Below are 12,633 nucleotides of genomic sequence, written 5' to 3'. Positions count from 1 at the left end.
GACTTGTTTTAGGCTCGCTAATAAACTGTAACCTTGTCTATGTTGTTTCCACGGAAGAACTTTTCCCTTTGTGTTTTACCCTGACTACTCTATGATCTGCCTTCTGTCTTTTTTTAAGGTGGACCTCATATGGGAGGATGCACTATTTATGTTTGACTATTTTAAACCCAAGACCCTTCCTGAATTTGACAGCTACAAGACCAGCACCGTGTCTGCTGACTTGGCCAATCTCCTGAAGAGAATTGCCACCATTGTGCCCCGTACCGAGAGGCCAGCCCTGAGCCTGGACAAAGTATCCACCTACATTGAGGGGACCTCGGCTGAGGTAGGAGCTGAGTGCAGCAGGGCTGCGTTGTGTCTATCACCCTCTCCCCCAGCGCCACTCCTGTGGTTCATTGGCTCTTTCTGCACCTCAGGTCAGGGCCATGAAAAGCCGGGGGTCTGTCCTGTGCTGATGCAAAGGGTTTGCAGCACTACCGGTCACATCTGAGACCCTGACTCTGCCTGTCCCTATCCTTACTCCCTCGCCTGCCAGGTGCCCTGCCTCCCAGAAGGGGCTGACCCCTCCCCTCCAGTGGTGAATGAGCTCTACTACCTCCTGGCCGATTACCATTTCAAAAACAAGGAGCAGTCCAAGGCCATCAAGTTCTACATGCATGACATCTGCATCTGCCCCAACCGGTCAGTGACCTGGGCGTGGGGCCAGCCAGGGAGGGCTGGGGTGACTGGAGCTTAGCAGGCTGTTCACTGGTCCCGTGGCAGAGAGACCAGGGAAAAAGGGCTGAGCGAGTGGTTCAGCACTGCAGCCAGTAGGAAAGGCAGGTTCTGCATAAAAGGGGCAGTGGAGAAGACCTCCTACTAGAAGACGCCTGGGATGGGCACTGGGGCCAGAGAGGGCACATGCGGCTGTCTGGCCCCGTCCTGTTGGGTGTGTGCTGCCCCCTTTTCTGGCTCTTGGCCCCGGGAAGTCAGCCGTTGTGCACTCTTGCTTCTTCCACTGCAGTGTCTTTAATTACGGCTGTTTTCTTATTTTGGTGGCAGGGAGGGGGAATCAAATCTCTCCAGGCAGAAAGGCTTTCCTTGCTCGATGCGCTGTGCTGTTGGCAGTAGGGGTTGTTGTGGCGGTGAACGTAAGAGACCCCACTGCCCCACTGTCCCGCTGTAAGGCTCATGCTTTCTTCCTGTGGAGTCCTGGGGGCTTTTTCTTTAAATGTGCTGATGGCTTGCTCAGCCTGAAGGGCCCTGCTAAAGCTCATAAAGTCTGATTTACTTAACTGAGAGGAAACATTTCTGCCATACCTAGGAGGTAAGCCTCGGGTCAGGGTCAAAATGAGGCCACACTGTGTGGCTGACCTGTATGTGAGGGGTACAGAGTAGGATCTATAGGCAGCCTTCCTTTAGTACTCAGGGGCCAGCCCAGGGTGGCTGCCTTCCTTCCGGGAAACAGAGCTCCGCCTTGTCCAGATCCACTGGGCCAAGGTGGGGGTTTGGGGCTGGGATCTGTGAGCAGAGGCCAGGTGGCATTTACATAGCGTTTGGGTGAGGTTCTCCCAGACCCTGTTTTGCTCAGCCTGTGGTTTACTCCAGGCAGACAGCCACCTGCCAGTGGCCCTGGCTGTCCCCTCTGGGGCCACTGTGGACTGCTGTGGTGGAACAGCCCTGTGCTCGGGCGGACTAGGGCTCACTGTGCAGGACAGTGAGGAATCACCTCCTCTGTACGTCTGCCTCTGTGTCGGAAAAGTGGGAGTGGTAAACCTCTCTGTCTACAGGGAGTTGGGAGCCTGGGGTGGTACCTGTCTCATGATGGCCCCTTAGTCAAAAAAGTGAGGGTCATGACAGCTTAACAGCCTGCATGTGCACCTGTTCAGAGGCGTCAATCTGCCAGGCCCGGCCTGCTGGCAGCCCTGCCGGGGGGCAGGGTCTCCTTGAGGACTGGCCCCAGGGCCAGGAGGGCCTTAGTGGCCCTGGCCTGGGCCCCCTTCATTGTGGCCCCAACAGGCAGACATCAGCGGAGATGGCCTCTGTCTCATTTTCTGTGCTAGCTAAAATGGAAGTTAGGTACTGGGTTTTTTCCCTTAAATTTTGGGAGCCTACTGGGTACAGGTGACCCATGACAGATGGCTGGGTGAATGGCAGAGTGTTTTGGCTGTGGTATTTGTTGGTGGTTCCTACGGGAAAACTGTCTGTGAGGACGCTAGTGACAGGTTTTCCTCCCACCTTCTGCTCTTGCTGAGTTGGAATTAGACTAACTTGGCTGAGCAGGCATTACGAGTGGCATTTGGGGGGGAAAATGGGAATAGGCCCCAATACACCTTGTTCATCTACCAACGAAATGACTTTAAGCCCAGTGCTGGGATTAGGCCAGCCCTCCATGTGCATGAGCCCCATGCACAGGCTCTGGACTCATCGTCCCTCTGAGAGCATGTCATCGCCAGCCCTTGGGCCACCCGGCAACCCTGTAGGCCCGCACTCCTTGAGTGTGGGCTGTGCACTGTTCTGCTAGTGTCAGGGACCCACATCAGACATGGCTCTTGCTTAATAAAGGAGCATTTTAAGTTTTTGTAATGGTGTATTTGTCTGTGCTCTCGGTTACTTGCATTTGTGACAGGAGAGGGCTGTCTCCATTTTGGCGCTCATGCAGGCACATGGGCACACACCCTGATGTGGTCCCTTCCCTCCAGGTGAGGGCAAAGGGAGTTGCTGAAGCTACTGGGAGAGAACGTAAAACAGGAACTCCTCAGCATGAAGGGAGCTGGCCTGGTGGGAAGTCCCTGACGGGGTTCCCTCTGTCTGAGGCACAGCTTGCTCCATGTGCCCTCCCCCAGGGTCCCCTGAGCAGAGCTGGGAAAACTCCATTGTCCCGAGTCCCCAGGCCCTGAGGAGGAAAATGCCCTCGGACCTGGCATGAGGGGTGCAGCTTTGGTTTTTTTTGCTCTCCTCCTGTTAACACTCACACCTTCAGGGCTCTTTATCACTCCTCGGTTTGCACTTTGTCATCCTCGGGTGCCTGGAGGATATCAGTTTTCCCAGGCCCTCACCCCATTTCAGGGACTGTCAGATAGGCAGGAAGCCAGTTAGCCAGTTAGCCAGTTTTTAAGTTAGTGAAGCAGTGGGTTAGGATTGTCGGCATGTGCAGCATCACTCTTAATACCAAAACCAGGCAAAGACACCACAAAAAAAGAAAATTACAGACCAATATTCCTGATGAACATAGATGCAAAAATACTGAACAAAATATTAGCAAACCAAATTAAAAAATACATCAAGAAGATCATCCATCCTGATCAAGTAGGATTTATTCCAGGGATGAAAGGATGGTACAATATTTGAAAATCCATCAACATCAGCCACCATATCAACAAAAAGAAGGATAAAAACCACAAGATCATCTCCATAGATGCTGAAAAAGTATTTGACAAAATTCAACATCCATTCATGATAAAAACTCTCAACAAAATGGGTATAGAGGGCAAGTACCTCAGCATAATAAAAGCCATATATGATAAACCCACAGCCAACATCATACTGAACAGTGAGAGGCTGAAAGCTTTTCCCTTAAGATCAGGAACAAGACAAGGATGCCCACTCTCCCCACTTCTATTCAACATAGTGTTGGAGGCCCTAGCCACAGCAATCAGACAACACAAAGAAATAAAAGGCATCCAGATTGGCAACGAAGAAGTTAAACTGTCCCTGTTTGCGGATGACATGATATTGTACATAAAAAACCCTGAATAATCCACTCCAAAACTACTAGATCTAATACCTGAAATCAGCAAAGTTGCCAGATACAAAATTAATACTCAGAAATCTGTGACATTCCTATATGCTAACAATGAACTAGCAGAGAGAGAAATCAGGAAAACAAAGTCATTCAGAGTTGCATCAAAAAGAATAAACTACCTGGGAATAAACCTAACCAAGGAAGTGAAAGACCTATACTCCAAAAACTACAAGCCACTCATGAGAGAAATTAAAGAAGATACCAATAAATGGAAACACATTCCATGCTCATGGATAGGAAGAATTAATATTTTGACAAATGGCCATCCTGCCTAAAGCAATCTACAGATTCAATGCAATCTCTATCAAAATGCCGACAGCATTCTTCAACGAACTAGAGCAAGTAGTTCTAAAATTCACATGGAACCACAAAAGACCCTAAATAGCCAAAGCAATCCTGAGAAGGAAGAATAAAGCAGGGGGGATTATTCTCCCCAACTTCAAGCTCAACTACAAAGCCACAGTAATCAAGACAATTTGGTACTGGCACAAGAACAGACCCATAGACCAATGGAACAGACTAGAGAGCCCAGATATAAACCCAAGCATATATGGTCAATTAATATATGATAAAGGAGCCATGGACATACAGTGGGGAAATGACAGCCTCTTCAACAGCTGGTGTTGGCAAAACTGGACAGCTACATGCAAGAGAATGAAACTGGATTATTGTTTAACCCCATACACAAAAGTAAAGTCAAAATGGATCAAAGACTTGAATGTAAGTCATGAAACCATAAAACTCTTAGAAGACAACATAGGCAAACATCTCCTGAATATAAGCAGGAGCAACTTCTTCCTGAACCCATCTCCTTGAGCAAGGGAAACAAAAGCAAAAATGAACGCATACAACTATATCAAACTAAAAAGTTTCTATATGGCAAAGGGCACCATCAACACAACAAAAAGGCGTCCTACAGTATAGGAGAATATATTTGTAAATGACATATCTGACAAGGGTTAACATCCAAAAATATATAAACTCACACTGGAGGGTATTATGTTCAGTGAAATAAGCCAGGTGGAGAAAGACAAGTGCCAAATGATTTCCCTCATTTGTGGAGTATAAGAACAAAGCAAACCTGAAGGAACAAAACAGCAGCAGACTCACAGAACCCAAGAAGGGACTGGTGGTTACCAAAGGGGAGGGGTGGGGGAGGGAGGGAGAAGGGGATTGAGGGGTATTACGTTTACCACACATGCTGTGGGGGGTCACAGGGAAAACAGTGTAGCACAGAGAAAGCAAACAGTGAATCCGTGGCATCTTACTAACTGATGGACACTGACTGCATTGGGGTGTGGGTAGGGACTTGATAATATGGTTAAATGTAGTAACCACATTGTTTTTTCATGTGAAACCTTCATAAGAGTGTATATCCATAATACCTTAATAAAATACTAATTTTAAAAAAACCAGAAGAATTGTCGGCATGTGGTGGGTAGCATCTGTCATTTGATTGCTGCCTTTTCTGATCTCTGCACAAGCTCCCAGAAAATTCCAGACTCTCTCAAGTGCCCTGAAATCATCTTAGTCTTGGTGTCTCTGTGACTGTCACCTCTCAGAGGCGTTCCTGCATTCACCCCGTCAGTTCCTTTCAGGTGGTGTCAGAATGGTTGGGTCTTGGCCACTGTGTGGTCCCCTTGCTGTCCATCTTGTTCTGATAACTGAGGTGGAAGGGGATCTGCTCAGGGTCCTGGAGGGAGAGCCAGGTAGAAGCTAGGTGGCAGCCAGCTCGGGGACCTGGGCTGCCTGTGCTTGAGGTCAGTGAGGGTGTGGGTGGCAGGCCCTGCCAGTGCAGGTAAGTAAAGCTGCAGCTGGGTAGGAGCTTCCCAGTCCCTGAGGCTGGGCCGTTACTGTGATGCCTTGTCGAGCATCCCTTTTCCTTTCCACCAGAGGCATTGTGTGGGTGACCCCTGCAGACAGCGGGGCCAGTCCTGGAGCCCGTCTGTGCCAGTGAGCAGCCTGGCCTGGGCTGGGGGCGGTTCTCTCAGACCAGTCACTGGCTCCCATGGGAAGTGCTGGGTGATATGTCTTGTGCCCCAGCAGCTCTGCTCTTGAGGTAGGTCTTAGCTGTATTTCCTGGGTCAGGAGCTGAGGCCCAGAGACACGGCTGGGCAGGCCATGGGCATGGAGTGAGTGATGGGCTCCGGGCCCTGGTCTGGGGTGCAGGCTCCCCCAGTGCCTGTCTGCCTTGCCCTTCAGGCTGTTGTGTCTGCAGTGCTGTAAGGGTAGCAGCATGCTTACTGGTGTTTTTGTCATGCCTCAGGTTTGATTCCTGGGCAGGCATGGCCCTGGCCCGGGCCAGTCGCATTCAGGATAAGCTGAACTCCAATGAGCTGAAGAGCGACGGGCCCATCTGGAAGCACGCCACTCCTGTCCTGAACTGCTTCCAGCGGGCACTGGAGATTGGCAGCTCCAACCTGTCCCTGTGGATCGAGTACGGCACCATGTCCTATGCCTTGCACTCCTTCGCCTCGCGCCAGCTGAAGCAGTGGAGAGTGGAGCTGCCTCCTGAGCTTGTGCAGCAGGTGAGGGGCTCTCTGACTGGGGCACCCTCAGTTGGCAAAGCTCTGTCCTGTCCGTTCTCTGCTCTTGTGCTCACGACCATGCTGGGAGCCGTGGATGGTTCACTCTGAGACTCAGGCCACACTGTGACCAGTGATGACTTGGCCCCTGGTTTTGGACACCCATCTGCTGTGGGCAAATTCAGGGCCAGGCTCTCGTGACTCAAGCTGGTCAGCCATCAGTTTCAGGGCAGTTGAGAGGCCTGGGAGGCTTGGGAGGTGTGTCGGCTGCTCGAAGTAGCCACTCTTCCCTGTTCCTCTCAGAGAACTTGTGAAGTCCTTGGAAAGTTTGGAGTTCTTGTAGGAAGTTTGAAGTCTCTTTTTGGTAGGGTGTTCCCCCAGTATGGGTTGCTGGGTACTTGGCACGAGGCCTGTGTTAGCAGGGCACCCTTGGCTCCTGGAGATGGAAGTGAAGGAGCCACACTGGCATATCTAGGCTGGTGTGGCAGGAAGACACCATGACCCAGAAGGTGTCCCAGGAGAACAGGATCCTGAGATGAGAAGAGAAGTGGCTGCAGCCTCCCTGCCGTTACGCCAGGACCTTAGAGAGAAGAGGCCAGAGACCCAGGGGGCTCGGAACAGTGGTCTCTCCACTCCAGCTCCCAAGCCAGGAGCTCCCATGAAGGGATGTGTGTGCCCTTGATAGCTGACATCTTGCGTGGATAGCACTCAGTATGCTAGCCCATAGCCCCTCGCAGAGGGACTGGAAGAAGTGGTTCTCCAAGTTGGAAAGTCTCTTAGAAGCTGACCCTGTGTCTTAGCTATTTCCACCCTTCAGCTTAGGGGAGCGTGGCTGCAGCCACGGCTACAAACAGGCTCTGTCAGTGGGTCTTGGTGGGGCTCAGGAATTGCGTTTTTACAAGCACCCTACATCCCTCTGGAAGGGGGCATGGGAGTTGGAGGAGTCCTGTTGAACTCCAGGGGTGCCGTGGAGCTGGGTGCTGGGTGCACATGTCCTCCGAGTCTGCTTGGCCCCCCAGGTGAGAGGGTGAGAGAACGCGGTGCTCCCTGCCTGCAGTGGAGGTTCACCTGCTGCCTGGCATTCTCAGACTGACGTGGGAGAGCTGTCGGCCTGGTCCTCCTGCGGGGATGGCTGGCAGCCCCTGCTTATGCTGACTCCCAAACGGGGCCTCCTGCAGACACCGTGAGGGTTGTAGTTGGGACTTCAGGCGGGGCAGTGGCTACTTCACAAACTGGTGGACTGTGTCAGGTACCATAGGAGACAGGAGAAGAAGATTGGCGTTGGCACGAGGCAACCTGGGTTTCACTCCAGCTCTGTGTCTTGTTTGACGTGTCTCTGAGGGGTGCCAGGCCTCTCCGCACCCGGTGTCCCCAGCTGTGAGATGATGATAGCACTTCTGGGTGTCAGGGTTGTGGGAGGATTATAAATTTGCTAAGAAGGCAGCAAGGCTTCCTCCAGGCTAAGGCATGATCCTGTGCAGGTTCAGGCCATGGGCCTAAGACGGCCCCATCTGTGGTCTCCTTACAGATGGAGGGCCGGCGTGACAGCATGCTGGAGACCGCCAGGCACTGTTTCTCGTCTGCGGCCCGCTGCGAGGGTGATGGCGACGAGGAGGAGTGGCTCATCCACTACATGCTGGGCAAGGTCGCTGAGAAGCAGCAGCAGCCGCCAGCCGTCTACCTGCTGCACTACAGACAGGCCGGCCACTACCTGCACGAGGAGGCTGCTCGCTACCCCAAGAAGATCCACTACCACAACCCGCCCGGGCTGGCTATGGAGGCCTTGGAGGTGACACCGTGCTGGCCTGCGGTGGGAGCACAGGGCAGGGGCAGGCCGGTCTCTCTGTCTCCTTGGACATGGGGCACAAGGTCCCAGTGACTCCCTGCAGCCCTCTGGAAGTTTCTCTGTGTTTAGCAGCTTTGTGTGCAACTAAATTAAAGCAGCCTTTCGTGTCTCTTTCTGAGGGTGCTTACCATCCTTTCTGGTAGAGCGAGTGCTTGTTCTTACCCCCCAGGAGATCGCCTCTCATTAGTACATGCAGGTTCCAGGAACTGGCCTGAGGATGGCATCAGCGCAGTGCAGCATGTCCTGGTACCCAGCGCAGTCACACACTGCAGCCTGGCAGGAGGAGGATGGGCACATGAGACATCCAAGACCCAGCAAGGCCAAAAATGCGCCCAAGCACCCAGCTTGGCAGGACACAGCCAGGGAGCGGCCTGTTCCCTTGACCCCAGATCTGGGATCTCCCCCTGCTTCTCAGGAGAAGAGTAGCTGTTCACTGCTTGTATTTGCTTCTGTGATTTCTGGAGCATTTCACACAGAGCTGTCACTGATGCCTGTAGCAGTCCTGTGAGGCAGGCTGGGGGGCTGTGTTGTAGGAAGGGAACTGAGAATGTGGGTGAGGGTCCAGACAGCTTGGCCTGGCCCTGGACTTGAGTTTCACCCTTTCTGAGGCTGTGTGCCCGGCCCCTGCCAGGCTGTATGCCCAGCAAGCTTCTTGGAGTCTGGCAGAATCTGCTTGCTTGTGCCTTTTCTGCCTTTAGTAAGTACTTTTTCTGATCACAAAATTAGCACAGATTCTTAGTTAAAACTATGTAAGAATCAGTTAAAAAGTGCCTAAACTGAAAAATTAAAGTTCCCTGTGACCCTAGTCCCCCACCCCAGTAATCTGTATTAACAATTTTGTGCGTGTCCTTATCTTTCTAGACTTTTCCCCCTATTAACATATAGGTACATAGTAACATTTTCTTACCATTTTGCAACTTGCTTTTTTCATTGGACAAGATGTAGTGGGAGGAGTTGTGGGCTCCTTCCCTGTTGTGCCCTCTAGTCTGGCTGGGCATCCATTTATTTGCCTGGCCTCTTCATGGGTTGGCCTTCTTGTCCACTTCTTCAGTGACAAGGTGCAGGTAGGGTATGGCCTTGCATGTGTATCAGGGGACACATATGTGACATTTCAAAGGGCCATTAAACATTGGATCAAAAACGTCCATTTGCCCAGAAAGGTTGTACTGATCTATGAACCTGACTGTTTTCCCTCAGTCATGCTAGTATCTTCTTTTTAACATTTGCTACTAGTGTGAGCAAGCAAAAAAGTGTCATTTTTAGAAATTGCCTTTTGAAAATAATTCATGCTGAGTGGTTTATAGCAGCTGTCTTAGGGCCCCATTCATGGGGTTCGTCATAAAGTGTGGAAGCACAGCTTTCTACCGAGCACGTTGTCAGCAGCTTCCTGGTTGCTGTCATTCCCAGCCCCTGGGCCCACGTCCTTCCCTGTCACGGTTCTTTCATGCTTTCCACCGGGGCTCCTGTGCCGTTCCTGGGACTTCCTTCCACCTTGGGGAAGGCAGGGCTGAGGCCCAGAGGGCTGACGGGAGCTGTCCTGACTCAGCAGCAGGAGGCGAGGGCGGTCGGAACCAAGTCCCACGTGGCCTGGGGCCTTCACATGGCACCTCTGCACATGTGGAACCTGCATGCGGTGGGAAGTGGCCTGGCCCTCTGAAAAATGACAGCTCTGATTTTCCTGCATGATTTTACTTTGGTTTTTGCTGTCTGCTGATGCCTGATAAAACAAATGAGCAGGTAGGATGGTGTCCCTCTGGGGCCCAGGGACTTCCAGACGGGGAACTGAGGCCTCAAAAGTGTCCACTGCCCTCCCCCAGCACACCGTGCTGCCTCTCAGAAGAGCAAGTGCTCAGCTGGAATGGGTGTATATCTTTAAAATGACATTTCTCTTAAGAATTTAACCCTGCCCTGGTGACAACTCCCCTTTGCTGTTGAGCCTTCATTCAAAATGGTTTACCTGCCGCTTGAAGAAACTTTGCCAGTTGAACATTTGCCCCCTCCATGTGGCTGCCAGAGCGTGCAGGGCGCCTCGGTTCTCTACATCTAAAAATGGAGTTGCTGGGCCAGTTTCTCTGGGTGTCTGTGGCTGTAGCTGGAGGGGCTCTGGGTGTGAGGGCGCTCCCATGAGAGTGCTGCCCAGGCCAGACCACCCCATCCCTCCCCTGGGAGGGTCCTTGGTGCCCTCTCTTGAGAACTGCCCCTGGTTAATCAGGGGCTGCAGCCACAGCACTTCTTAGCCCTAGGGGTACCTTTTGTGCCACAGGTGGGAGCCTGCTTTTCACCCACTCCTGGGTGTGAGTTCAGGCCGGGTTGTCTGCAGAGCTGTCTGTGTTCAGTGTGGCATTTATTTGGGGGTGGCAGAAGGCAGGGAACAGGACGGGCCTGGGTTTCACCTGGCCCTCGGCTTTCCTGGCTGTGGGCCAGGAATGTGCTGAGGACTCGAGGAAATGAAGGAAAGTACGGGCCCTCATAGCCTCCCACCAGCCTGTGCCCACTGGGCAGAGCCTCTTGAGGCCTGCAGCACCTGACTTGCCCAGGTGTGGGGACATGGGCAGAAATTCATTGTGCCCCTTGCCTCAGAGAGTCCACAGCCCAGTGGGGAGAGAGATGTGGAGGCTCCATTTCTGTGGGTGCCGCAGAGGGGCACACAGGGGGCAGTGGGCCCCTTGGAGGGAGGAGATGCCCAGGGAGTGGAGCGCAGGGTTGGTCCCCTTGTTCTTACACTGTGTGCCTGGGCTACTGGGTAAGCAATTAAGCTGGGATGCTGAGTTTGTGTCTGTTTTGATTGTCGGGGCTGGCTTTGAGTGAATTATAGGTTGGCTGGTTTAAAAGCTAGTGAAAAGTACATGGCGGCCTGTGTCCCTGGTTCGGGGCCATTTCCAGTGTGGCTCACTGACCTGTGGAACAAACGTCAGCAACTGGGGAGATGGCTCACACCCGGCTGTCGTTCTCGTAGGTGTACTTTCGGCTGCACGCCTCCATCCTGAAGCTCCTGGGGAAGCCGGATTCTGGGGTCAGTGCCGAGGTCCTGGTCAACTTCATGAAGGAGGCTGCAGAAGGACCCTTTGCAAGGGGTGAGGAGAAGAACACCCCCAAAGCTTCAGAGAAGTGAGTAGCATGCGCACTCGCGGCATACCCTCTGTGCCCCATGGGCTCATTCACAGCACCCTGGCATTCGGGCTTGCTGCTGCTGAACCCGAGCTCGCGGAGACTCCTGCCTATGGGCTGAGGTGTTTATGTCGGCTCTGAGAAGGAGCAGCTGAGTCTGCAGTCCCTGTGGCCCTGCCCCTGTGGCCCTGCCCACTGCCGCCCCAGCCTCGGGGGCAGCTCCTGGAGACAAGCTGATTCCCTCCCCTTCCTGTTGGGGTGCAGCCCTGTCCTGCGTGGGACACTTGCTCTTGGGTCCTCTTCCAGGGCTTCTCCTAAGGGTGGGCACCCTCTGAAGGCCTGTATGCTGCCCATTCTGCCAAGAAGCAGTGGGGGCATGGGAGGCCTGGGCTCCTCCTGCAGTGCCAGAGAGCTCGGGGACGCTGGGGCCCTGATGGTTTCCCCTCTTTAGGCCTGTGATAGACACCCACCCCTACCAAAGGCCTCCTCTCAAATGTGGGTCATCTCTGTGGCCCAGACTTCTTTTACCCCAGTGTCTACAACCTGGAGCTTTGGCTCCGCTCGCCCTATCTCAGAGCCCCTGCCTGGCCGGGGACTATCCAGGGCCCAGCCAGATGCCAGAGAGACCTGAGCCCAGACTTACAGGCGAGAGAAACACACATGTGGCAGGTTGCACAGGTGGGTTCAGTGGCCCAGAAATTGCAGAAGTATGTATTTTAGTCACAGAGGGCCCCCAGGGTACAGTGATGGTGTCTTCTATTGATCATAACTCTTAAAAAAAATATTACAGTATACAAATAATACAGGAATATATTCTAGTTACAGAAAATTCTGGAAGTATACAAACACATAGACCAAAATGTGACAAATCCCCTCTCCTCCCCAGAATTAGCCACTATTCACAATTTGGTTGCTCAGATCATTTTCTGTACATGTGTGCATTTATATGCAGACATACAATTATAGGTTTTCTTTTATTTGATAAAAATCAACTGTTGAAGGTGTTGTTCCAGAGTTTGCCTTTCCCCTGACAATGACCTGGGACCCAGGCCACAGAAATACTACCCCATTTCCCCCGTTCTTTCCAGAGGCTACCAGTGGTCTCTAGGTGTGTATTGTTCCATAGCTTGGAAACACCATGTTTTCTGTAATCATTCTGATGGACATTTCGGGTGTTTCTAACGTCTTTGCTCAGCAGTGTAGCAGATCTCCTTGTACACATGTGAGCATGCAGTAAATTCAGAGTTTTCTCTGTCGACACACTCATTGGGGATTAATTCTGTCAGGTCTCAGGTATCCCAGAGAAGCGTGCTGGCTTGGCGTGGAGGGGTGCGGCGATGGGCGCTTCACAGGAAGGGCTTGTCAGCTCC

At 52.5% G+C, this 12,633-nt stretch overlaps 1 protein-coding gene across 11 annotated transcripts in view; it reads left to right on the top strand.

The window, feature by feature from the left end:
- CABIN1 (calcineurin binding protein 1) overlaps positions 1-12,633 on the top strand; it is a 154,806-nt gene that overhangs the window by 62,537 nt on the left and 79,636 nt on the right. For all 11 annotated transcript variants that reach the window (XR_005054480.2, XR_012125410.1, XR_005054479.2 and 8 more), the window contains 5 exons: positions 119-325; positions 536-681; positions 6,051-6,312; positions 7,838-8,098; positions 11,112-11,263. Coding sequence is in view for 8 of the 11 variants with exons in the window: in XM_036993213.2 (XP_036849108.2) it covers positions 119-325; positions 536-681; positions 6,051-6,312; positions 7,838-8,098; positions 11,112-11,263 (1,028 nt within the window). In the remaining 3 variants the exon portion in view is untranslated. The remainder of the gene's footprint in view (positions 1-118; positions 326-535; positions 682-6,050; positions 6,313-7,837; positions 8,099-11,111; positions 11,264-12,633) is intronic.

Source organism: Manis javanica, chromosome 15, assembly GCF_040802235.1.
Source record: "Manis javanica isolate MJ-LG chromosome 15, MJ_LKY, whole genome shotgun sequence".
NCBI lineage: Eukaryota > Metazoa > Chordata > Mammalia > Pholidota > Manidae > Manis > Manis javanica.
The sequence above is the reverse complement of the archived record's forward strand: the minus strand, read 5'-3'. Positions and strand labels throughout refer to the sequence as shown.